We start from the raw sequence: 26,880 nt of genomic DNA on the forward strand, positions 1-26,880 counted from the left end.
AAAAAACAAAACAGAAACACTTACAGTAAAATTAGATCATGCCATAAAATTATACAAAGATCTATTTCTTGGTCAAAAAAATATTAAGTACTAATAAAACATAAAAGGGCAAAATTGTTTGTCAAAGGACATTTGTTAGGCTCCCGGTTCCATGAATTAGTTTGCCCTGTAACGGCCCCTACAGGAATGTCTGGCTGCTCTTTCACATTACTTCTGAGGGAATGAATTAAATGCACATCGCAAACAGAGCATGCAAGCTTTTTCAGGTCACATAGCGTGACATCATGTCATTGCCTGTTTCCTGGAAAGTTCAGGCAATCTGGAAACCTGTTTGCGTGACATCATCTAAAGATAAATGAGATTAGTATGATCGTTCGGTAATTGTTTGATATTCTTCTTCATTTTACTTGCAAGGCACACTGTCACTTTGCCATACAAGGCTGCGTCCTTTCACTGTCTGTTGAGATTCATGTGAAGCCTGCAGCTGGTAAGCCATAGATTTAAAGTAATAAACCAACTGAGGCTTCCTCCCCCTGACAATGCCGCAGCTGTTTGAGGGTCAACCGTTTCTCAAGAAGTTAATGTGAGCTGCCACACCAGTCGCAGAGTGGAATAGATTATTTAAAATGCATTAATAAAATTACAGTTTCATATACATGCAAATTTGTAAATCTACTGTTCATGAAATAAGAGAAAAACCTTTCTATTAAAAAACAATTAAACATTAATCTATTTAAGGGATTTAAGGGAAGAGCAGAAAATAATCAAAAATAAATTGATTAAATTGTCTGGGGGACAATCATACAAAAATGTCCAGGTGACAGATTTTTGTAGTTTTAAATGGCATATGAAAGGCTTGAAGAACAGAAACAAATCACAACAAATTTAATTTCACAAAAGTAAAATGCCCAATCTTACTTTCAGTTATTGAATCAATACAACTATGCAGAAATGAAATAAAATAAAAATAAAAACGCAAAAAAAGAATCTCAAGGAACCCTGTGTTTTTTGAAGCGCTGTCGGAATCGTTTCTAACATCGTTTTTAAAACAGTGTTTTCTATTTTTAAAAGTTTGTCACTTTTAAAACTTTAGCTTAGTTTTAAAAGTAACAGACACTGAAAATAGATCAACCGTACCAGCATAAAAAAACTGCATTTCCGTGAACAGAACCGATACTGGTTGGTTTTATTTTGGTAACGTTGAGTGCTTACGTGTCTTTTCGTCTCTCACGTCCTCCCTTAGTTGTGGCGCAAGGCTGCGTCGTAGTCATAGCAACGACGCAGCGAAACCTTCCCGGCTATTAAGCTTTTTGAAATCTTTTTGCTGTCTTCTTCGGATTTCTTTCGAAAGGACTGACAGTAAGAATGGGTAGGTCGACATTTCGCATATTGACTGAAGACTAACGTGCCACCGCTCGGGTATTCTAGTGGTGGGAAAGGAAAATGTGTTTTTAGAGAGCGCACATTGATTGATTAAATATTTTAGAGTGAATTCATTACATGTTGACCCAGTTCCCTTTAGCTTTTTATACACTTCTCATTCTATTAAAAGGGAGAACCAAATGTCTGCAGATAATATCATACTACACGCATCAAGACAGTCAGCATTTTGGGTATTAACCAATTAATGTATTCTAGCATTCTAATTATTATTTTTGCTTCAGTCAGATTGATGTTGTTTTCCTGTGCAATAAAGTAAATTTCCTTGCATCATCGTGAAAGCCCACTAAAAACAGTTTTTGAAATAACCACACCTACAATCTATTTGAGTAATAACTAAATTTGGTTGTTGGTGTAGTTTTTTTTTTTCCAGAATACTGCTTTTAGTAGATGCTTTCCAGATGACGACAGGGAATTTCCTTTATTGCACAGTAAATAATGAATAAAAAACTTCCACCCAAAGATTATTTTCACAATAATAGATGATGTTTAGTCAGATTGGATAGACTTCTCTAAGCAGCTGTTTTCATGTCTTTCTACAGATTCTCAAATAGGTTTAAGTCCTGATTTTTAGTGGGTCATTCTGACATGTGAATATGCTTTGATTTAAGCTTTTTGTAGTTCTGTCTGTGTGTTTATGTTTCTTCCCCCTGCATTTTCCCCAGTCTTAATCATTTTGCAGACTCAGGTTTTGATCTAGAAGTGTCCTGCTGTTCAGTTCCAGTCAATCATACATTCCTATTGTTTGCACCCAATCAACTACTTCTTATCATCTTCGCTGTCCTTGGTAAAATGGAGCCATCCAAACGGCCCGTTGATTAGCATGCTTTAAAGTAGACATGGTAGGATTAAAGCCATGAGCGTTATTAGTTTCCTGCAATACAAACCTTTCGTATGTACTCAAACAAGTTTAGTTTTGGTGTTATCTGGTCAGAGCACTTTATTCTACATATTTGCTTGATTTTCTGTATGGCTCGTGGAAATCGTTAAACAGGGCCTCTTGAAGCTTTCTTTGTACAATGATTTTGTTCTTGTCACTCTTACCTAAAATCCTGATGTTTACATGGCATGACTAATAGCTGCTAACTAATAGCTGCAGGTCTGACATGAACCTTTGAGCAGCTGCTCTGATTAATGCTCTTCTTCCTGGTCGTGTTCATTTTGGCAGATTATATGGCCTTGTCTTAGCAAAGTTGCAGTTAGTTTGCTCTGTTTTCAGATAATGATGATTCACTCCGAGATGATATTGCAACATTCAAAATTTGCTCTCTACTTCTCCAGAACTTTATTCCTAATTCTGTGTTATTTGGTCTTCGTGATGTCGGCCTTCGCAGAACTCTACTTGACACTATGTTTGATCACCCCAAAAGCACGGTGAACCTTCTGGCCATAGTGTGATGAAAAGTGAAAAAGTTGCATTATTTATGTGTTAATTCGTACAGAACAGATAAGTTTATGAACTAACTTGCCCATTCTTTCTTTAGACTGATTAATGGTTCAGTCAAGGCTAAAACAGACAATATCACAGGGGAAAAGCTGTCATGCAAAATCAGCCCTTCAAGTCTGAATCCATCTAAAATGACAGGCCGGCTTACTGCTGTCACAAAGCGTTACTAATGTATCTGTGCTGTGTGAGCCAGCAGTTGAGGATCTAAGCTGTGCTTTAAAATGCTGAATCTAGAGACAGCGTGGGGCCCAATCAGGATATTAGAGTGAGTGAGCATGAAGCCTCTTCCTGATTGGGGTTGGTTTGTGAAAGCAGTGCAGTTGTTCAGGACTGCCCTGGAATGTGAATGCAGAAAACACTAACAAATGCAGTAGCCTTTTTAGATACATCCTGTGTCAGTGTGCATGCCAAAGTGAGTGTTTGAGTGAGTACACAGATTTTATGGGATTGTCTGCCCTACATGCTTTCTGCTGCACTGCATCATTTACATATATGTACATTTCAGCAATGTTGTCTCACTCTATTTCCATCTAATTCTTTGTGAGTGCTTTTCCATTCACTAAAAGTGCTGATGGATGAATAACCTGAGTGTGCACAACCGGATCGACAGAAATAGGCCACAGTCAATTTGCAAAAATGCTTTTGTCTCTCGACCTGTGAACCCATTTCTAACCACGCTTACACAGAACTATTACACAAACACTTTTTGTAAAGTAACAAAAACTAATGCGCGTTTAAATTTACTATAATTATTTGTAATTTACTCTAAAAGCAAAAAGTCATCTTCATTTCAAGTGGATATGCACAATAATTTCTTTTCTGCAAAGTTTGGGAATTTCCCACTGTAAAGAAAAGGTTAATATTTCTCTGGATTAGAAAAAAAGAATATTTGTGAGAAACCAATCAATTATACTCAGAATATAATGTACTATTCTAAAACATATCTGGTTTAATGGGTGGACTCTTAAACCATTCTATAAGACACTAGACATCTTAAAGTGATGTCAATCAATCAATCAATCAATCAATCAATCAATCAATCAATCAATCAATCAATCAATCAATCAATCAATCAATCAATCAATCAATCAATCAATCAATCAATCAATCAATCAAGTTTATTTGTATTGTGAATTTCAGCAACACAGTAGTTAAAAGTATTTTACATCATAAAAACACAAAAATACAAAGTCATAATAGACATCATAGAGTCAGCAATTCAGAAAATGAGCAACAATCATTACATTTTGGTGAGTGTCGACATCAAAATTCTCAATATACATCAAATATGTTGGTCAACTCAGTGTTTCAGCTGTTTTGCAGTTCTCTGGAAGTTTGTTCCAGACTTGTGGTGCATAGAAGCTGAATGCAGCTTCTCCATGTTTGGTTCTGGTTCTGGGGATGCAGAGCAGACCAGAACCAGAAGACATGAAAGGTCAACATTCAGCTTTCCAGCCAACAGCGACTCAGAGGAAGGCATAAACAAACCTACATGATCCAAATAAGTCCGGATTGGGAAACAATTAGGGATCGATATAAGAACTGCACAATATTACAGTTCACAAGTGAATAACTGTTGCGTTATACATGTTCACGACATTAAAGGACTGTTTAGAATGCAGTGATTATTTGCTCATATCGTCCAAGTATCAGCACAGGCATACCCCAGGGTTTGGTCTCTCCCCACTCCTTTTCTGTCTGTTTAAAAGTGATAGCTTCTCAGCGGACACATCTGAGAAACTCCCGGAGTTTCTAGATGACACCACTGTCATTGGTGTGATCCAGTGATGTGTCCTACATTTAATAAGATCCTCTCTGCTACAAGACGTATTTTTCAGATTATGGCTCTATATTGTGAAGTTTTCTTTTTGAAAGCGCTCTTTTTTTTAAAGGGACCTACAATAAGGTTAAATTTTCATTAATTCACCCATTTCTTTTACATAAACACAGTGAGAGTTGTGATGGGCTGATAAGTCAATTTTCACATATAGTACAGGATAGGCCATCATGTCCCTTGTTCATCAAAACATCTGTCTTATCCAAGACTACTCTATATATCCCAGTCTGTACAAATCATTACTGTATTATATATGTAAATCGGGTGGGTTTAAAACAAACAAAATTATTATTCTTTACTGTAATAATGTGTGTTGTTGATTAAGCAACAGCAAAAGTGTGCGATATTACCCCTTTATTGGTAGTTTGCTTTATTTGTTACTGTATATAATCCATTACATAGTTCAAATGTGTTGATTATTATGAGTACCTCAAATGAAGTAGATTATTTCATAAGGCTATTCTGCTTCTTCTAGATTACAAAAAGGGGCCAACAGAAGAAACGCTTGCTGAGGAAGAGCACATGATAATCCTTCCTATTTCTTCTCCACTTTACCCGCTGCCTGAAGAGATAATAAAGGTGAGCATTGTTCGAATCAGGAAATTTCTTTCTTCTGATTTAAACAATCTATGTAGCTTATTTAATACAATGAAATTGTTTTCGCATGTATTTAGCTGAGTAGTACATGTCTCGAAGCAGATCACTCTAACACTACATATGTTTTCCAAATAATTGCTTTATTTTCTAAAAGTGGGATATATAAACTCCTGAGTATTGCTACAGCAATCCAATTTTTTATGCTACTGTAATCCACATTATTTGAGAAAGAAATGGGACAATGCCTCCTCCTTTAAGCTTCCATCTGTTGTAAGACAAAGCACACGCAAAGTATCATAGCAACAATGGCATGTTGCTTTTTATCCTTGCCAGTGTCAGGTGGTAGCTGAATATTCGCATATGCTTTGCCATATGGTATGTGTATAAATTTTCCAGGAGTATTTCTTGCTTTTCCTTTTGAACTAGATGCTTAGCTACATATCTCACTGGTAAGAAAATCTTAAAAGGCCAAGATTTCCATGAATAAACAGCTGAAATTTTTTTTGAATTTCTATATAAAAATGTTCCAGCTCATAATGCAGAGTAATTAAGCAAAGAAATGTTCTTGGTATATTGAGATAAATGGCAAATCATTTCCTCATTCTATCCTGACAAAGTAAAGCATCATTGTTTACCTTTCATGTCACCAAAGTAGGTTGATTTTCCAAGCCTGTTGGAAACTAACCTCAAATGTGTGGAAAAAGTATTGTTTGTATGTATGAACAATCTCCTTCACATAGTAAATGCAGCGTGTGCAGCTGCTGCAGACTAATGAGAAAGACATTTTCCACTATTACCTTTAGTTTCCATAAAGGCCTGAAGCGGAGGTTCGGTCTTCCCTGCTTTTTGCTTTTAGGCGTAAGAGTCAGACTGTACGACCATAAAAAAGTCAGAACAATCCAAAATATTTTATTGGGACACTTTTTATCATATGATTACGATTGTGACTAACTTACAGTAACTGTCTGCTTGTGTGTTTTATGACCTACAAAAACTTATTTTAACAATATTAGAAGACTTCCCTTTTTAATTTTACCATAAGATATATTTAGTACAAGAGGTCTAAACATCTTTAAGATACCAGGTTTTAGGACTTCCAAAGCATCAGAGGAATCTCGTTGTTTTAATGTATTAGTCAGGAGAAGGGTTCAAACAATTTTCCAAGGCATCAGATATACCATCCAACACAGTCAAAACAGTCATAAACAAGTGGAGAAATTATGACACGTGATGGACCAACCTCCATCATGTTGAGAAGACAATTAGGAAGCTGCTCAACAAGGCTCCCAAAAGTACAGTAGCATTGTACCTTTCAGCAATAACCTGACCTTTTCTGAAAAGATCATTCAGAATGTGAACGAGAATTTGTTCCCAGTCAACTTATCTGGTTAAAAAAGGTTAAATAAAAAAATAAAAAAGTGTTAGACACAAAACAATGTAGCACATGACCAAAATAACTAGATTCCTCCAGTGGTTACAGTCAAGCTTAAGGCGATTCAGAACAGTTTCAAATACTAGTCGGTGTTGGGCCAAGGCCTTCAGGCTCCTGATAGAAAGCAAAATGCCAAAATACTTTTTATTTTTCAGCATGACAATTCAAAGTATTTATTCAAATCAACAAAACAACGGCTTCATGAGAAGAAGATAAATGCTTTGGATATGCCCCAATCTTAATAATGAAAATCTGTGGAGAGATTTAAGGAGGGTTTTGGACAGGAGATACCATAATCCTCCTCAATCTGACAGATCTGCAGTGATGTGCAGTGTGATACTTCTTTTTCTAAGCACTCCTTCATTCTGCTGGTTTTCAGTCATCATTTTTTGTAGGTGAATTAATTTCAGATGTTATCTTTGCAGATAACATAAATACATGAACTGCAATATCTTACAGCACTTATTGACATTCACAGTAAAGATTTGTGTAAACCACATGAAAATCAATCGCCGTATCTACAATAAAACCTGCCCTTGCAAATGTTTTGTAGTTGATTGTTGATTACGGCTGATCGTTGCAGCCCCAGGGGGCATGAGGTGCTTTCTCTGATATGCACTCCTTGTTTACCTGCAGGCCTCTTTAATAAAGTGATTCAAGACATGTCTGACCCTAAGTGTTTACCTCTTTAGAAAGGGAGATGTCCAACACATTTTTTTTTATCACTTTATACTGATCCAATAGAGTTCCTCTCCACCTTTCCTTTGGTTCTACAATTATTGTGTTATAGCAATTACTATTACTATAATACAGAGATTTTTAACTATCATATTTTTCCCTGAATTTTTTTTACTTATTTAGTTTTTTGTCATGGGGGATTTTGCTTCTGAATTTATCTTCTTATACATCTTACACGCCAATAGGGGAGGAGAGTGCTATAATGACGGTCTTCCTATTTAGCTAAAACAGTTACCTAGAGAGACCAATCTGTGGCATCTGAGGTTCTAATTCTTGGTTGTTATTTCGGTGCAGAAATATTATCTTGTTAACCTTTTCTTACAATTTGCAATTATTGAGTTGGCCTACTTCACAGTAAGCTTTTTACTAAAACATAGCATAGGATGCCTGGAGAGCCGTTGTTCTGTGCTCAGCACTCTCTTTCCTGTTAGCTGTCCTACTTCCTCTGTTTAGTGCTCTCTAGTAATCTCTGGAATTTCTCATTGAGGCCAGTAGATGGCTGAGAACAATACAGGGACTTTTATTTTGCAACAATAGCAATTCCAACTCTGTGGACAGGACACACAAACCCTTCCTAGTTGTCTCCAAAATACACACACAGTGAACAGACAAAAGCATTCAGGGTCTGTTCTGTTATTCAGCCTTTCATCTTTCATCCTGCTGCTGTACAAAAAACTCAAATGACAGTTAGTCATTTCTGTGGTATGTATCTATCTGAACCTCATGTGACTTGTGTCTATCTCTAATTGCTGAAAAAAGAAGGAAGTAAAGTAGAAAAGAAGGAAAGAAGGAATGAAGGAAAGAAATAAGAAAAGACAGAAAGAAGGAGGAACGCAAAGAGGGGTAGAAAGAAAGCTGACAGACCAGATGGTTGAGTCTCTGGGTCTTATTTACCTCCCTCTATCATCTACTCAAATTCCAGTAGATACTAAACTGAGGATGTTCAGAACTTAGCCTCCTGCTGAGTGCACTTCAACATCATTTATTGGAGGAGGTTCAGGTGGCTGGGGTCGAGCAGAGAACACAAGACAACATGGGAAGTTGGCACTGTGAGCTCAGCGCTGTGGGCAGCACAGCACACTGGTCGGTGTGGGAGGCAAAGAGGAGATGGTGTACTAACAGGCCCATTTAAGTGCTGTTAATCCTGGTGGGCTGGGAGAGGGCTGGCACTGAAGTTTAATGGCGGACTGCTGAGAGGGAGTGCTGCGGTTACCGACACACACTCCATGCCTTCCACCACACACTTGGGCACTGACTCAAGCACATATTGCACTAAAATTTAATGCTGGCGTATTGCGACTGCAGTGTACTTTATCGGGGATTTGACCCAAGTACACACAATGCAGACAAATGTACACGGATACAAACATTAAAACAGATTTGACAACAACATCATTGCTGGTCTCAGTGTCAAATAAGATCTGTCTTGCATTGCAAATATCTGTAACTGGTTGAATTGGAAGTAATGCAAACTCATCTGCTCACTAGCAACAAAATTGTGTAAAGGAAAGTAGCTGCTGTTTTATTTACCAGAGCTTCCTCATTAGTGTATTTAAGAAAGATCTGTTTATCTACCACAGCAGTATCGTAGTAGTGTCAGTTAGTTTAAATGTGTTGAGTCGTCATAAAATGCTAGTCGGTTTCTGTTTCTCAAGGAGAATTGAGCAATTACAGTTAAGCAACCGGGGAATTAGATTGTCCTGTGCTATGGATTATAAACTTTATGTGCTACTTCAGGGTAATATTGTTCTTAACATGGTATGATTCTCTTATATTGAAGACCTTTTCTTCAATAGGCATGTAACAGAACACAAGAATTGAGGCTCGGTTAGCACCTTGATGTTGAAGTTGCGGTTGGGTAAGTTTTAAATATGAAATAATTTTTTTAAATTTACTTCATTCAACCATTCAGCCAGTCAGAAACATGCTGTGGGTTGTGGGAGAGCTACGTCACGTTAATTAGGCAATTAAAAAAGGGCTATTATTTTTCTTAACTAAATTATTTGTATTTGTATATTTTCACATTCAAGGTCCATAGTCAATATTTAAAAGGAATGATAAATTATAAATTATTTCAAAACTTTCTGAATTTTTAAAGTAGCAAAGATCACTCATAAAAGATAAATTTTAACATGAATTAATGGGCATTTATACAAAATCATAGACAAGATCATAAAAATATCCATATTTTGGAGACTCTTGAGCACTTAAATGGTTAGTTTGGCTAGAACATTTTAAAGTAACCTAAAAGAAGGAAACGTCAAACTGAAAGGCCCATACAGATTAATTTTTATACAAACACACGTATCTTTGCACCTGTACCACAAAGCATTTTTTCCAAGTTGTCAAAGTGAGATCTAAACTTGGAAGACATTTGCCTGTCTCCTTGGGCAGCATTCCAATCCAAATGTGGTTGATGGCTTAGGTATTTTTATTGGGAACACCAAGCAGGGTACACCGTAGGCCTTTTTTACACACCTCTAGTTCTTCATGTGATGTTGTCACTATCCAATCAATACGTGTCAAACTCACAGTACTTCAAATGCATTTTGTAACAGAACAAGACGTACACTTCGGAAAGGGAAAGCCAAGCTCTGTGAATGAGCCAGAGAAGAAGCAGCAAAAGCAACTAGAAAATGAAGCAACACTTTATTTTCTTAGTTTTGAAATGTGACCTGTGAAAAGCCCTTAAACTCAGTGCAACAGGATAAGATGCTCACATTTGAACAAATTCAGATTGTGGATCTGCAGCCACAAACACAGTGAGACATCAGAGTATCCTGCAGAGTTTGAAATAGGTGAGACATTCCACTGAAGTTGTGCTTCACAGTCTAACAACAGAGTTATTGCTCGTAACTGACTGAAGTTGCCTAGAAAAATCATTTAGAAAGATAACATTTAAATGCATTCCGATTACAGCAGATGTACATCATACCTTCATCAATTAAAACCTTGAAATCACTATATCTGACAGATTTGTACTCTACTTAGTATTTTTCTTTAAATACTAACTAGAGTACAAAAATGTGTTTTAAAATGTCTTTAAAACACATTTTTTATATGTATTGAATTTTGTATCTGGGAGGGTTTTTTAGAGGTTAGGTAAGGTAAGGTGGATGTTAAGGCTGAAGCAAACAGTCATGGGGATATTACTCACTTACAGAACAAACAAATCCCTTTATGTCCTTTAGTAAAGTTGTACTGGCACCGCCTTAACTCAGTCAAGTGCTTTGGATATTTTTTTTGTCTGCACGCATGCTGGGGTCAACCAGTTCTACTGGACAAACCAAAACTCTGTTAGCCTGCTGGATGATGTAACAGTGTCGCAGGTCCCAACAGGAGGAGATTTGACAATTCAGTGCCAAATTTTTCAGAAGTCTTTATGTGTTTCTACATAAAACATAATATTTTTTTTCTGCAAATCCATATAATACAGATTAATACCAACTGTGAATAAAAAAAACAGTAAAAAACACAAATATTCTGGATACATTTAACAACAATTCACAAGAAAGGGATTTTTGGGGGATTTTTTTCATTGGATATTTTGTTTTATCATTTCTAAACTATAAGTAATGTGAGTTTGATTCCTTTTGATGTACAGCCTGGCCAATTAGTTTTAAGTTTATCACACAAACCATACTCAGGATTAAAATTTAACGAATTGCATCAAAGGTGCGAAACAGACACACAAACACATTAGCCTCTCTTTCATATAACAAAGACAGTAAAGGAGACCAACAACATGATAGCATTTCACCACGTCTTGTTGAACAACCGAGAGTCCCTCTCCATCCAGCCCCCCAAAAAATTAATTTTCAAATCCGTGAATTATGCAAAATTCACTTTTTCCACGCTTTTATACTTCCGTTTCAGTCTCGGCTACTTCTAAAAGGATCCCAATTTCTTAAAGAACCACCAAGTAATTTGGTGTTTGGAAAAAGGGTCGTTTCAAAAAGCCCTGATTATTGAGTCACAATCGATAGTTACTGCGCTGTTACCTAGCAACCCAAGTGGAGCTCCAGGACTTTTGGTCAGCTGGTTTATACCCTATACATTGGCTGCTGGTAAAGACAGGTGTAGTCTTGTTGACCTACCATTCCGAAAAGACTTGCTGCATTCTTGCTGGTTGTGCAGGAGGCTCCACTTCTGCTTTTCAAAGACGTACTGTTGTAATGCACATCTTTGTGCAGCCATGTTCATGTGCGAGTGTAAACATAGAGTTTGGGGTGTGTGGCCAGCAGCAGCTTATTTGGATTTAAAGTGACAATCTCATTCTGGAAGGAGCTCAAAATAGGCACAACTGGCCAGACTAAAATCTCATCATCTAAGAATGATTTTGTGCAAAAATGTAATGAACATGGTTTGTTTAGCCCATAAATATATCCTAACCTGTTCAAGGAAGCATAATAGGTCATCTTTAAAAGATATAAAAATTAATTTTGGGGGGGCTAGATGGCGACTTCTGCTTTTAGTCCAAACAAGAAGTCTTCTTTGGACAAAAAGCAGAAGTCTTTTTGTCCAAAGAGAGATATTAGATGTCTAAGAGAGAACATGACATGAACATATCATTGATATTATTAATTTTTTTGTGCTTCTCAGACTGTTTATGTTAAGAATATGACCACTCCGCTGCGTTAAGTGCATGCTCCTTTTGTTCATCAATTTGTAATGATCCTCTTGCGAGAAGAAGGGGAATAGGCACAAGCCTTCTGTCCTTGTAAATTATACCTGAGCATCCAGCTCTCCTTTCTTCCTCCGTCTCCTCTTTTCCTTTTCCTGTATTCCCTCAGTTGACCTTTTCTTAAATAATAGATATCTTCACACCTGAATTATTCTTCTCTTTTCCAGTTACTCCGAGGTGTCTCATAGTATTGGCAGCTTGTGTGTGGAGTATGTTATTCTAGTCATTGTGTCTTAGACTTGGTCCTTTACTCTTCCTCTTTCATTGACATATTTCTTCTCCTTCGTCTTCTTACTGCTCTGTCCATTTTAGGGCTTTTTTAGACTGAGGTGAAATGAAGGCAAAGAGAGTGGGATTTATAAGATGATCTGTTGTAAGAACGTAGAGGCAGCAGGGGGATTATTGTACAATATTGTTACAGGTGTTGTCTGGGGCTGGGTAATTCATGATGATAGTAATGCATCATGGTTCATAGGTCACTACAGGGTCACTCTGGGTTTCATAAGACTGCTGCTAGGCCTGTCAGGATAACTATTTTGTTCAGATGACGTGTCGCTATTACTCAGTGACCTTCTGAGGTAATATTGCAAAGAAAGATTGTAAGAAACAGCACAACTGATTCTTATCTGAAAAAACATCAGTTATTTTTGGAATTAAAACATCTTTGGGGAATGACAAATAGAGACAAGAACAGAAACCTGTTCCAGATAGATTCGTAATAAACAATAGCATTTTATTTCAAAGCAGATAATAGCTTGATTACAAGATTTCAATATTTATTTGTTTATCTGTAGATAGGACCAGTATAATTAAAGTTGCCACCAAGGACCTTTATGTACTTGAAACTATGGTTTTCAACACCACCAGTCAGCTCCTCCTTTGTAACTTCCCCAGCCCTTCCTGCCCTTTTCTCTCTCTGCACTTCTTTTTTTCTGCGCTTCTGTCTATGCCTACCTTCTATTTCTACACTGTTACCTCTGCCATAGCCTTACTTGTGGTCTTCCTTCTATTATTACATATTTATTTGCAAGCTGCTTTAGATAAAAGCATCTGCTGAATGCATAAACATAAACACCAGCGGTTAAACGTCTGACAACAGACAGCCAGTAGTCAGCAGTTTTGCTGCTGCATGTTTCTGATTAACCATTATTTATGGTTCTCAATAATTTGTTGCTATGCCTTTTTTATCCAGTATTGATAAATCACAGTTTAATTGCCTACTTCTTTAGCCAATCATGTATATATCAACTTATACATTTAAATCTTTTAGCTTTTTAGAGATGTTAAGTTGTAAAGGAGCATTTAGTTTACAATTCACAACTTCCTGTATCTTGCCCTACGACAGACTGGCGACCTGTCCTGGGTGAACCCCGCCTCTCGCCCGGAACGTTAGCTGGAGATAGACACCAGCAACCCTCCCGACCCCATTAGGGACAAGGGTGTTAGAAAATGGATGGATGGAACTTCCTGTATCTCGTAGGAATACATATGTTGTTCACACAAAGGCCCTTTTGTTTTAACCTATTTTTAAAATGGAAAAGATAAAATAATACACCTCCTGATGGACTAGAAATCTTTCTAGGATGTGCCCAATGATCACTGGAGGTAGACAGCAGCCCCAGGCGATCTCGCATGATAAGCAGCTGTAGACAATGGATGAATGGATGGAAGAGAACACACCTTTCAGGTTAGTTAAATGTTGCATGTCTCATGACTCTTCTGTTCAAGAGCAAACAATTAGGTTGCATTTTCCCAACTTGTCTGTCCTTTAATTAAACCAACTGGTTCAAACTGATTGGTAATTGGAGCTAGGTTTTCATTGACATAGAAGCTTTAAAATTAGAAAACACCGGGTGAGAGAGAAAATCAGACAGACAAATACCCGCAGCTCAGATAGTTTTATCTCTCCGTGGCTCTCAAGTATCGGTGCCATGCCGTGCAGAGCCATGTATTATGATGCATAGTCTAGTGGGGCCAACGAAAGCACATGTGTTATCTGCTAAGTCTGATTAATGTAACAGGCTACATCCCCTGGTCTTTTTGGTGTTTTTCACTGGCTGCCTTGCTGTCCTAACTTCACCTCTTCAGTCTGGACTGTTCTTAGCTTTTGAAACATTTGCCCTGAAAGTACAGCCTTCAAAGCATAATTCTGAGCTTGTTTTGTATAATGTCTACAGTATGCTGTCTGTGAAATGTGCTGTCTGTTCTGTTTACAGATTTATCGTCTGTGCTGCTCTGCCCCTATTACTTGTTGTTCAGAAATATTTGTGTGTTTTTCAAATAAATCCTTCGTGGAACTGAATTGTAGCTGCAGCAGTAGTTAGCAAAAAGTTGGTGGGACTGCACATCTGCTAAGCTTATCATATGAACTACTTAGTCCAACGCTCCGATGAGTGTCTGTAATCTGCTTAATGGTGAAGCGTTGTCGTGGTGACATGCTGAAGGCAGAGTGTTGGAAAGAGCAGGAGTTTCTTAGAGAGACAGACGGACAGTTTTTAGGTTTCATATTATGTAGTCACATTTTTTTAAAATCATGTTTGATACACAACGTTTTCACAAGTGAAGTTAACATAGCTTCTTAATTGCACTATAAAATGGCTCTCTGTGAAATCACGTAGTACCGCCCCTTTAATCATTCCATTAAATGAAAAAATTAAAAAAATGTCAATTTAAAGCAAATAAATGGTTAAAAGGAGATTAATTAAAACCAAATGAGCCTCCCACTCACCCAATCTAAATTGTTTGTGTCATTTAATGCACTTTCTATGTTTATTTGTATTAAAAAAGAGAAGGGCAGAGTGTAGTGGGCTATCAGGACAAGAGAAAGAATGACAAAGAATGAAGTAATATCCAAATAGATGGAGAGCCCATCAAATGTGCAAATATGGTGCAGTTAGTGGATTTTTTTCACACCAGAACTTCTCCTAGTTCTGATTTGTACTTTTTCTTTAAAAGCCCACTGGCCCAGTAAACCCCTCTGCATATGTTCGAAACCTCAGCATTTTTCCTTTGTGTGTTATGCTGATGTTGTTGTGACTCATTTCTGTTAGACATGTTCAGCGTCTGCTGTCTGGAAACTCCAATCGTTGAGCATGTTTGAATGACAAACAGCAAATTGCTCAGCATCGTTTGAGCAACTAAAAGTATGGAAATGGTCCATGCAGTGTGAAGCAGTTCACACTGCTTGAATTCAGCCACTCCACAGGCCTGTGAGCTGTCTGCGTACTCTCTAGAAATTAAAAAAAGCCTCTCCTCTCCCCTCTTTTACTTCCATCTATCCCTTGTGACTTTTACCCCCAATTTCCTTTCCCCACTCCACTTACAGCCACATACAAAAGCACATTTACCACTAGATTTACAGGCGTAAAAGCCTGTATTCATTCATACAAACACGCACACTCTGTGCAGTCCTGAAGAAAGTTACTTGCTTATGCATGCATACATGCACTGACAAATACACTGACATTCTTGTCACATGATGTGTGTTGCACCATGGGGTCCAGAGCAGTGGAATTTCGGCATAGTTCCCGCTTCACTGAGCACCATGGGTGTGTGGGGGGGGTGTTATAATCGCAAAATGCAACAAAGCCACGGTCACGAAAGACTATCATGTAAAATGAAAATCATTGCATCAAAATAGGGATAAAACACAGATTAGTTCTTTTAACTATTTAATCCCTTTTTAAATGGTGACTGGATCTGTTTTGTCTGTTTTAACATACAGAAGGAGAAGCTGGATGAAGTGCTAGATTAGCAGGTGAAAAAAAGGAGGCATTCATTTGATAAAAAAGAGGGGAAAACAAGGGAAAATGAATGATTAAGGATGCATTTACAATCTGAGGAAGTTAGTCTTTTTTTTTTATCCTAAAGATTGAGGCAAAGTTTAGTGTTTCATCAAACATCTAAACTGTTTTTCTGTGTAATTCTTGGGCTACTGTATATTTAAGATTTTCTAACCAGCCAACAAAAGCAATTATATCACCATGTTAAAGAATAGGAAATTTTTAAATTGAGTTTTAGATCACACTCTTAAAAATAATTTACATAATTTAAACCTTATTATTGTAATGCATCTCCAGATTTATTGTGGACTACATGTTACATAAGTCTGTTGAATAAGTCTTCACCTTGCATGAACTTATTTTTTTAATCAGACCTCTGTAAAACTACTGGCTGTTGTCTTTTTACTTTACAGGGATCCACGATTAGTTGTATCAGTCGACTTTATTTGAGACCTTTCTATTTGGATAAAAAGGAGAGAGTCGCCCGATAAAATTGTGTTTGTGCAGCTAGTGCTTGGAAATGTCAACCTAGAAAGTAGCAAAGTAGTTTCTACTCTTTAACTCAAGCTGTTTAGGGCAAATATATTGTAATGCTGTGTTACAACGACTTAAAGATGCTTCATTGTCACTTTAAACATCTTTTTTATCCAATTCAAACAGTCGTCCTCATCATTTTCTGAAGAATTGCCTTCAGGAAATGGTTGCAAAGCAACCTCACATCATCGTAGAAATCTCACTATGCTTTTGCTGGTAGGACTTCACCATAGACAATCTAAATGAATTAATCCACAGTACAAGCATGGCGCTTTACTCCTACATATTTTTTCACATTGTTTACTAAATTAGTCAAGGTAAATAAAGCATAACAGATGCTTTTATTTCAGCTATATAACATGTTGAATAACATGTTTTTTGTACATTTTATACAACAACATGTGGCAAAATCATTTTAAAAAGTCAAGCCTATAAACACAGGAGTGTCTGTCTGTCTAATCTGTGTCTGGCCAGGTTGGCACATATCCGTATGTGCACTGTTGGTGATTGAAGTTTTAGTGGCCGCCTGCTTGTTAGGTCAATATTGGTGAACACGTTCATGTTTGAGTGTGCACTAGGACTTGGGGGTGGGGTGTATGATGGGTATTCGCGTGTGTGTGTTTGTCGGCTGAAGGGGTGTGCGTGCAACCTCAACGATATGTGTTCGTGACAGTGACCCACTTCTGGTGTTTTCGGTGAGCCAGATGGGTCACGGCAGCTGGAGCTGAAGAGGCGGAGGTGGAAGAAGGAAAAGAGCAGGATGATGATGAAGAGAGGGAGGGAAAAAGCACTTTAGGAGGAGGGAGACCGGCGGAGCTGCTGGAAAAAACGAAGAAGACGAAATGGGATGCTGTAGGGAGATTGAACATTAGGGTAACTATTAAAAATGCATTATTGTAAACTTTTGTCAGAATGAAAAAAATGTTAAATATATTTTCAGGTCTTGTTTCCATGACAGTTTCTCTCTACATTTAGTACATTGAAGCAATAACTGCAAATCTTTGAACACATGCACACACTGAAAATCACTGCATAAATTAGTTATGTTTCTCATCCTATCAGGACACCAACTATCCATGCCCCTCATCCCCTACTACTTTCCCTCTACTCCTCCTTTTAAATGTTTCAGGCAAGAAGTAATAGCCCCTCATGTTAAATTCATGAAACAGAAAGACATTGTGGAGACAGTGTGGACTGCTTCCAAGCAGAAATACCATCACAGTGAATAGACTGTGTACCTGTTAGATGTTGAGTCATAATGTGGATGATTGACTGGTTTGATTTGAAAACACACTCATTCACACTATTTATTGTTTGCAAATTTCCTTGTGACTACAGTTGTGTAGAATCTTATACTTGTTCCTTTCTTGTCTTTGGGGCAACTGCAGCTCTCTCTAATATCTCTGATATTTGTCCTCATGACTATGTTACTTACAAACCCCCCACCACATGCTTTTTCTCAAACACACATGATTATTTTCAGTCTTTTTGCCTAGAAACCAAGAGCCCATCTGTGGAGTAAACACTAAAATCCCCTGAGCCGCAGTTCCAAATATTCCTCACTCTTTCACGCACTTATCCTCTCTTACGCTCACAATGAATACATGCACAGAAACCCTCTTGTGGCAACACATATGCATACTTTACGTTAACCTGTTGAGAACAATCTCATACACACACACTTAACTTGTCTTTCTGTCAGTCTTTTTTCTTTCATTTTTAGTGTCTTCCAGTTTAAACAATTTTTAGTACCAATGCCTGACAATAACAAGATCTAAATGCCACAATCCTTGGTTATTTGGGTTGTGGGTTTCTCTGGAGTTTATATTGTAATCATTTCCTTGTGATTTATTTATGGTCTCTAGGTCTTGGCATATTCTGTTCATTTCTCTGTGTGCGTTATTGCTACTGGGGTGCTGCGCTTCCTTTGTCTTTAGTTTCTTAGTCTATTCGTGTGCTCTGTTCCTTGGACATTCAGATTTATTATTTATTATTATTTTATTATTTAGATCAGTGTTTCACCAACCTGGTCCTCAAGTACTCCTCGAGGACCAGATGTGTCTCTGTTCCAGCTCATCTGATTCAAATGATTGCATGATCATCTCTGCAGCCACCAAATGCTGCAGAAGCCTGTTAATCTCCCATTCATTTATGTCAGATGTTTGGAAGTAAGACGACACCTAGAGCATACAGAGCAGGAGTACTTGAGGACCAGGTTTGGGAAACACTGTGTTAGATAATTGTCAGATTTTTCTTCATTCGTTTAGCTTCTGGATCCTTTTAATTTTAGTCTCATCCCTCAGTTTGCCTACTTTCTTCTGATTCTTTCATTTGGGTATTCTGTTTCTCTCCACCCCTGCCTTAGTATATAAGCTACTGGTCATCGCTGTATTCTTCTGATTCCTTTACTGCTTATCGCTGCTCTGCTTACTTCTTGACTTGTCTCTGTGCAAAGACCTGCATTTTTTCTTGTGTCTGAGATTCTTTTTCTTTTTTTTTTAAAATGGAGGTTCTCCTTCCTTTCATTTTGTCAGTCATGGTTGGTGGAAGACAGACTGCTGCTGTCTTAGAGACAGGAGACAGACATAATGGGCATCATTTTCTGATGTGGATTGGCAAGTTGCTAACATAGATGGTGAAGGCATTTCGATGTGTGATGGAGGAAGTAAATGTGATTAGTGGAGAAATGGAATGATGCCTTATCTTGTGTCAGTTGTCATGTCTAAGGCATTTCTACTTCTGTTTTTTCTGTGTGTTTTGACTTCTAATCTGTCCGACCTAAGACTTTTCTTTTTACCATCAATATGAAATATGCATGAGAGTCAGAGGTAAACATGTATAGTCTGTATAGTCTCACACTTATTACTGAGAGGCATACTCGTTAAAGAACAAGGAATCAACTGTATACTTTTAAGAATAGTATGTACACAAGTTTTTAATGCTTTTCATTTCTCATTGATGCAAAATTCCTGACAAAATGTTCAGAACCACAACTCTGCACTTTGAAATCTAAATTATCAGGTTTTTTTTCTGAAGCATTCCTGCTTTGTTTGTACGTTTATTTCATTGTGTTTACATCATGTAGCAGTCGACTTGGAACATTCTGACATAGAAGCTGTCGGTACATCAACCACACATCAGCTGCCTCTGCGCCACATACTGTATCAACCTGAAGATGAAAGCTTGAAGGAAAGAATTTGTTCCTTGAAATTCAGAAAGAAGTGACAGGTCCTTGGAGGGAGTACATTGACACACACAGAGAATGGTAAATCATGTGGAAAACAACAGAAGGAGCGACAACAATATGTGATGTGGGGATTAGAGGATTTACTTTCCTCTGTTTTGAACTGCTGACAGGTAGAGGCATGATAGGGCCATGCCTCTATCTTGTGCATTTTGGTTAATGAGTTTGAGTAATGAGTGTGTTTAGTGATTTAATTCAGTGTACAATGTACCAATACTTTACAAAAAAGCACAATGGTACTATAGAGGTTCTGTTCAGCCTCTGTTCAGTATCAGTATCGATATTGAGTGATCAGGTTTCAATGGTCTTGCTGTGAACCTTCTATTTAAATACATCTTAAGTGGACACACGGCTCCAGAGCTCCTTAAGTGTGATGTATTCAAATAAACTCACAGAGAAGATTGCTAGAAAACTTTCTTATGTTTTTAAAAAAACAAACAAAAACATGTAATTATGCAGCTGCTGGATGTTTATGAGGCATGCAAGGAGGGGGAGGGGCATAGGGTTCTCTAAATCAAGGGTTTTAACAAAGATATTTAACAATGGGTGAGCTTGACTGAGAATGATATGTTCAGGGCAGGACAGCTATGATAATACAATTCTTATGAAACATATCAAATATCAGGCACTCACCGGCCATTTAAGTAGTTACATCACAGTAGCAAGTTGGAGCCTGTTTATTTTCAGAACTGTCTAAATTCTACTTGACATTTACTTCACAATCTTTCAGAAATATTCTTCTGAGATTTTGTCCTACAACGACATTATTTTATTCCACAGTTATTATAGATTTGTCGGCTGCTTTTTCTATGACACGAATCCCAGTTTTACGACATCCAAAACGTGCTCTATTGGATTGAGATCTGGTGACTGTAGGAGCACAGCGAACTCGCCTTCATGTCATGTGAAAACAGATGAAATGAATTTCTGACATGGTGCATTATCCTACTGCAAGACACCAAGACAGAAGATGAGTAAACTGTGGTTGTAAAAGAATGAACAAGGCTAGCAGCAATAGATGAATCCCCCCCACACCATTATGCCATCACCACTAGCTTGAACTGTTAATTAAAGCCAGCATGGATCAATGGTTTCATATTGCTTCTCCCAAATGCTGACCCTAAATGTTGGTGTTGAAACTGAGACTTATCAGACCAGGCAATGTTTTTCAAATCTGTCATTGGAAATCTGTCCAATTTTGATGAGCTAGTGCAGATGGAAGACTCAATAAACACCAAAAACAATTCCTGTCCATATGTAGCCTGATTGAAGATGTTTCATCAACTACAACCATCTTTCAAAGGCATTTCTGCAGCAGTAGGTATCCCAAAGTAGACATCTTTAAATTTTCAATTCTCCATCACAATTTGTTTGAACCTCAGTGTGTTTTCGATATCTATTCAAAAATAATTGGCCAGAGGCATATGTGTGGCCTTGGTAGGTTAGCTGTCTTTCAGCCACACTACATATAAGCTATGTGTGTTACTATAGCAAATGGGAACTCAAAGACGTTTTCCAACAAGTTGCATTTTTTTCCTCAGATGGAGCACAATGAGACCAAGTGCGATTACTGTGGTGTAAGCTACCTGACTTTATATGAGAATCGTCAGCTCCAAACTAAGTTGGCTCAGTCAGAGGCTAAGCTCCAGGAATGGAAGGAGACTGCCCAGAGGGAAAAGGCCCAACTGGAGGCACGGGAGCTGAACAGGCTGGAACAGGAGAGGGAGCTTCAGGCACAAGCTGAAGTCAGGGAGAAAACCACCAGAGAGGAGCTGGAGAAAAGGTACCAGGACATGATGAAAATTCAAAAAGATGAGTTTGAAGCCATATCTAATAGAACGAGGCGTAAGATGGAAGCGGACCATCAAAAAATTCAAAAAATCATAGAAGAGAAAGAAAGACAGCTTAGAAGGGAAATTGAAGACTTGATGGTGGAGGAACTAAGAAAGCAGAGGGAAGAACTGAAGAAGAGTGCTGAGGAGAGAGAAACTGTTCTGAGGACTGACCTTCAGATGGCCAAGGAAATTTCAGAGAACCTGAGAAAAAACCTTCATGATCTCAGAAAGAGGTGAGTTTTGTTAACATTTTCCTACTTCTGTTATGTTTTATGATCACCTATGCCCGACTTCAAAAGGACAGTCACCATGTTTTGGTGATAAAACACATATACAAAGAAATTAGTAGTTAACGTAATATTTGGTAAACGTATGGAAAAGGTTTTAAAAACATTTGGTTTCATTTTATCCATGGATGTTTTTTTTTTTCTTTATTTAGTTTACAGGTAAGGAAAATATGTGCCATTAGGGTTTTTTGCTCACTGAATCAGTTGGCTGCATCACAAAACATTGTTAAGCCATGCATGAGATGTCTTCAGTATTTATCAGTATTACTGCTTCACATATAGTACTGGCAACCAGTCAGTTGTAGAACTAGACATTTTAAACAATCAGTGTTATGCCAGTTTACTTTTATCAAGAACCAGATGTAAGTTCAATTCCCATTGGTAAAACTAAATTTGTTTGGGTTCATTACTTGCCTGTTAAGCATTGTGATTATACATTCACGATCCTAATATGGACTAGTTTTAATTCATTTATCATTATTTGTAGGAAATAAGGTGGAAAATACGTTTACTGATTATATCACTGTAAGTAAATTGACTTTGAAATTTTTATGTTAATTTCTAAATTTCTCTGCAAAGCTGATGTTTCTCTTGTAGAAAATCTCGATTCTTATGCATCAAAGTCACTGTTGCAGTCCAACAAAAAGGTCCTGGGTTGGAAAACCTGCCTTTTCTGCATGTAGTTTGCATGTTCTCTCCCCAGTCGTGTGGGTTTTCTTTGGATACTCCACCTTCCCCCTACAGTCCAAATACTTTAACGTGATGTTAATTGGTCTTTCTCAATTTGCCCTCAGCTTTGAGTGTGCAAGGATAGTTGTTTGTCCTGTTCATCTCTGTGTTTGTCTGGGATGGTCTGGCGACCTGGGAGTGCCCTACCTCTCACCTTAATGACCTCTGGAGATAAACACCAGACCCCCCATGAACTTTGAAGGATGTTAGACCATGGATGGGCAGATGGTTTAGCCCAAACAGCAAGAAGGCTGCAACTCAGCATTCATCCTCTGATTGCTTTGGAAACAGTTGTATGCAAGAGATGTCTGATGAGTTATATGTAGTTTTTCTGAAATGCTGTGTCAGTATTATGCAAAATGTACACCTTCCAAAAGGTTCCCCTTTTGTTTTGTTAGTTTGTAAAATATTATCAATTATTATCAATCAATACTTCCAAATCAAAATCATTGTGATTTTGTTTGGGAAATATTGTTTTTGGTCAGTAGTGATTTTAACCTGGGAACTCCCATTAATTGATTGGCCCATTGTTAAGAGCTGGATAGGCTTGTTTTTGTTGGCATATCACAGACACGTTTCTCAGTAAACCCAGAATGTATGTAAGTGATGAAGAGGCATATTTTTAAAGATCTGTAGAGATGCTTAGTGAACTTATCAGGTGTCCTGAAGAAGAGCTATCACTAAACTTAAAATATTTTTAATGAAATGCTATAGTTGTAATCAGAAATGTTGTCATATTTGCAATCATATACAGCATCTCGTAGGTTCCAAGAAGGCATTCTTCAGGTGTCACCTGAAATACCACAGATGATTACTTCTACCATGACCTTTAGACTTTTTTAGATTCTCCTGTTCACACCCAATTTAGCAGGAACACTTTCTATATGCGCCCTGTTCAATGTGAGACTTCAGTCTGAGTGACAAGGGTTAGGGTTTAAAGAAAGTCATTTGTTTCATAACATTTCTTTTTTGTTTACTTTTTTTTTTTTTTTACCACTCTACTTTTCTAATTTGGATTTTATGTTACTATAAAGCAGTAAATGGAAAAATGTGCGGAAGTCTTTCTTGGTTAACTTGTTTTCTTCAAAAGATCTTTTCTTTTCTCAAAGTTAGAACCTACTGTGGATGGAAATAGAGTGGGAGTGGGTGAGATTTTAATGCAAGTCACACCAGCTGTAACCATACAAACAGCAGGCCCACAGGGATTTTTCTATTGTTGAGTTTCTATGAAAACTAAAATTAATCCACTGGATTTTCTAGTCTTTACTGTTAGAAGTGCTCTAAATAGACTCTGGCATGCTGTGTTTGCAGGTGACACATTTTTTTGTTTTGTATAATTAGAGGTTTGCAGAACAGGCTCTGAGCAGTTTGCTACACTGTGAGGTAAACCTTGTGTGCTCCAATACCTCAGTTAGTTGTGAAAAATGAATATTACAGCAGCAGATATGTTTTGGGTCATATATTTTTTTTTTATAGGCACGGCATGAAACTTCAAATTTAAAACAGATTTTTAGATAATATATTCTGTTTAAATCACACTTTGTACAGTTTCTAGAGGAATCATAATTTTAGTATAACCTAATTTGGCAAGCTCATCCATATGAATTGAAATTTCACAAAACAAATCATAGCATTGTTTGTACATATAGAAAATGAATAAATGTGATGTTTTACAACATTTTAAAGCTATAAATTTAGATACTTTGATGTATAATGCTGATGCTGTCTTTGTCACTTGAAAGTTTTAACCATTTTTAATTAATCATTTTTTGACAGATTTAGTGAGAATGTTCTTACTATGCTTGCTGTATAATTGTAGTGTTTACTTTAAAGTGAATCCATCAATGCAAGATTGTCTCAAACTATTAGATCATCATCTTCAAGGACAGGCAACTTCATTAGTTCAAATCAGGCTAATCTGTTCTCACCTCACCTACTAAAGTAATGTATACAGGAAGTACAGTCTCAGTACTTTTAGTTCCTGTTCCTGGTGGTGTCAGCACAAGACCAAGATCTGGACTCACCTTATTTCTAAAGATGCATGGAAAGGCGTGGCTAGACTTTCATGTGATTGGCACTTCATGTGTACAACCAAAGCATAAAATTCCTGACTAATCTTAATTTGACCATCGTGTATTTTGGGTCAAGTGGTGTGATTAAATGCTGACAGTCATAATTTCTAAACAGATCACAATAGCTGATAAGTGCATCTGTTTGATAAGTGCATTTATTCTCAACATATGAACTTAATTTTTTGCCAAAGGGTTTTCACAGATTTTCACCAGAAACTTCACATCTAATAAATTGGATAACACACCCATGCGCACCCCCACGTACACGCACACACACTCTGACAAGTTTTGAATATTTCTTTAATGTCTCCTCAGCAATTTTCAAGTGTTAATAATCAAATAGCAAATGTCTGTGCAAAAACAGCCAAAGGCAGTTTAGTTAAAGAGAAAAATGCAGAAAATGTTTGCACTTTGTGACTCACAGAAATGCATTTCTGGAAATAATTCTGCATCACTGCTTTTCCCAATTGCACACATCCAATTGTATTAAACTTTCTGCATCAAGCAGGTAGACTCCGACCAGAGACGGGACTTGAAGTAAAGGGGTTGGCTCTGACTTCACACTAGTGATATTCACTGTATCAAATATGGCCTGTACCACAATAAAAGTGCTTTCAAAGTGAAACATGCTGCTTTAATCAACACTTTCGTTGCTCTGCTGATTGGATGAAGTGGATGAAGTGTAAAGGTTGAAGAGAACAAAAAAAGGAACATGAAGAGGACATGTTCTGAAGGACGAATTAAAAGAATCAGCATGGATCGTTAACAGATGACAGAAACAAGGCAGCTGGTGCTGATGTGTTTCTCTGTGCACAACCATCTTTTGGAACATGTCCACCTTAATTTATTTATTTATTTATTTATTTACCAACCAGGAAATTTTAAACATTTCCCCAGAGTTTGAATTAATAAAAATAAATCTGTAGTTATGACTGAAAATCATCAAGTTGTATATTTGTAACTAGAGCTTCTGTTTTTTAAACTATGAAGTTCATGACATATTCCTTATAAAGACACCTTTGGAGGGACTTTGGAGTAACTTAACCTATGCTGTGGAGTGAATTCATTGTGAGACTCATTGAAAATTGTTTTCAATTGCTGCTCTGTGTTGGCAAAGGGATTAAAAAAAGTATTACAGATGCAGTTTTCCAAATCCAGGTTTTTCTGTTTTAGACTTTAATTTCTGGGATACAACGTGTACATCCGATCAGTTAATTAAAGCTGAACACAAGATCAAGTTTGAATATTTTTGCAAAGAGTAGTAAAATTATTTCTAGTTGCTACAGGTGGAGCATGACTGAGTCAGTTAATATACTTTCTATAAACAGCATCGTTCGATATGGTAGCTAAATTGCACACAATAAATAGCTCGTGGGAAATGTGCAGGTCCAGGCAAATAATAATATGTTTGATGTTTTGCCGCTTTTCTGACCGTTTCCTGTATGATTTCTGTAGACAAATGTTAATAGTGCCACAAAATCTTCTTGAGAAACTATTTAATCTCTAAGAGACAAGTTACTTAAGCCATTATCTGAATTTTTCAGAAGGTTTAACATTTTTATATACTGTTTGTTCAAACCTGCAAATCAAAATTACTGCAAAATTACAATTTACTAGCAATAATAAAATTTAGGCCTGTTGAATACTAATTTTTTAATCCATTTTTACTTTCTTGCTCCCCAAGCACCACAGAAACACCTGCATTTAGCTGAATATGTGTTGGATAGTTTGGCCCTTTCTGGATATTCAGTCCTCATTTTTGTAGAGCTTCTGTAAGCGGGTACCACAGCTGGTGTTTTTCATGTTTTTCATCCAGCTGGACGTATGTAATTATCTGTATACAGTAAACTGGTGAACCAGTTCACTCTGACCTAATGTAAGCTGATTATCTCTCCTTGAAATCTTGTCTCCTCTGTGTCTAATGAAAACAAACAGGAAAACAAGCACAGTGCTAACAGTGGTGCTCAGGCCCATAAGGCCTGCTTTGAGTCAGTGAGGGTCAAAGTTCAGGGAAAGATTATGTGGCATGACACAATGATGGATGCGAGGCCTGTGTAAAATCCCCCCAAAAAAAGATGCTTACTGTCTGTCACACCCCTTTTTTTCTTTCTGTGTTCATAATGGTTATTTAGGAATATGGCAGTTCTTTGTTTTCATTTTATTTATATGGTAAACTGTATTGTCAAGATTTAAGTATTTCTCTGTGTTTATTTTGAGTTTTT

At 37.3% G+C, this 26,880-nt stretch overlaps 1 protein-coding gene across 2 annotated transcripts in view; it reads left to right on the forward strand.

Moving 5' to 3' along the window:
• The first annotated feature begins 1,285 nt into the window (after nt 1–1,285).
• The window catches only part of lekr1 (leucine, glutamate and lysine rich 1), a 72,416-nt gene continuing 46,821 nt past the window's right edge, over nt 1,286–26,880 (forward strand). Inside the window, exons 1-3 of one of the 2 annotated variants that reach the window (XM_044120751.1) lie at nt 1,286–1,369; nt 5,200–5,303; nt 21,277–21,803. In XM_044120751.1, coding sequence (XP_043976686.1) covers nt 1,366–1,369; nt 5,200–5,303; nt 21,277–21,803 — 635 coding nt within the window. In that variant the 5' untranslated portion in view covers nt 1,286–1,365. Of the gene's footprint in view, nt 1,370–5,199; nt 5,304–9,287; nt 9,350–21,276; nt 21,804–26,880 lie in introns of those variants that run through there. The other variant, XM_044120752.1, reaches the window with a different exon arrangement.

The sequence above is a fragment of the Gambusia affinis genome, linkage group LG06, assembly GCF_019740435.1.
Source record: "Gambusia affinis linkage group LG06, SWU_Gaff_1.0, whole genome shotgun sequence".
Lineage (NCBI taxonomy): Eukaryota > Metazoa > Chordata > Actinopteri > Cyprinodontiformes > Poeciliidae > Gambusia > Gambusia affinis.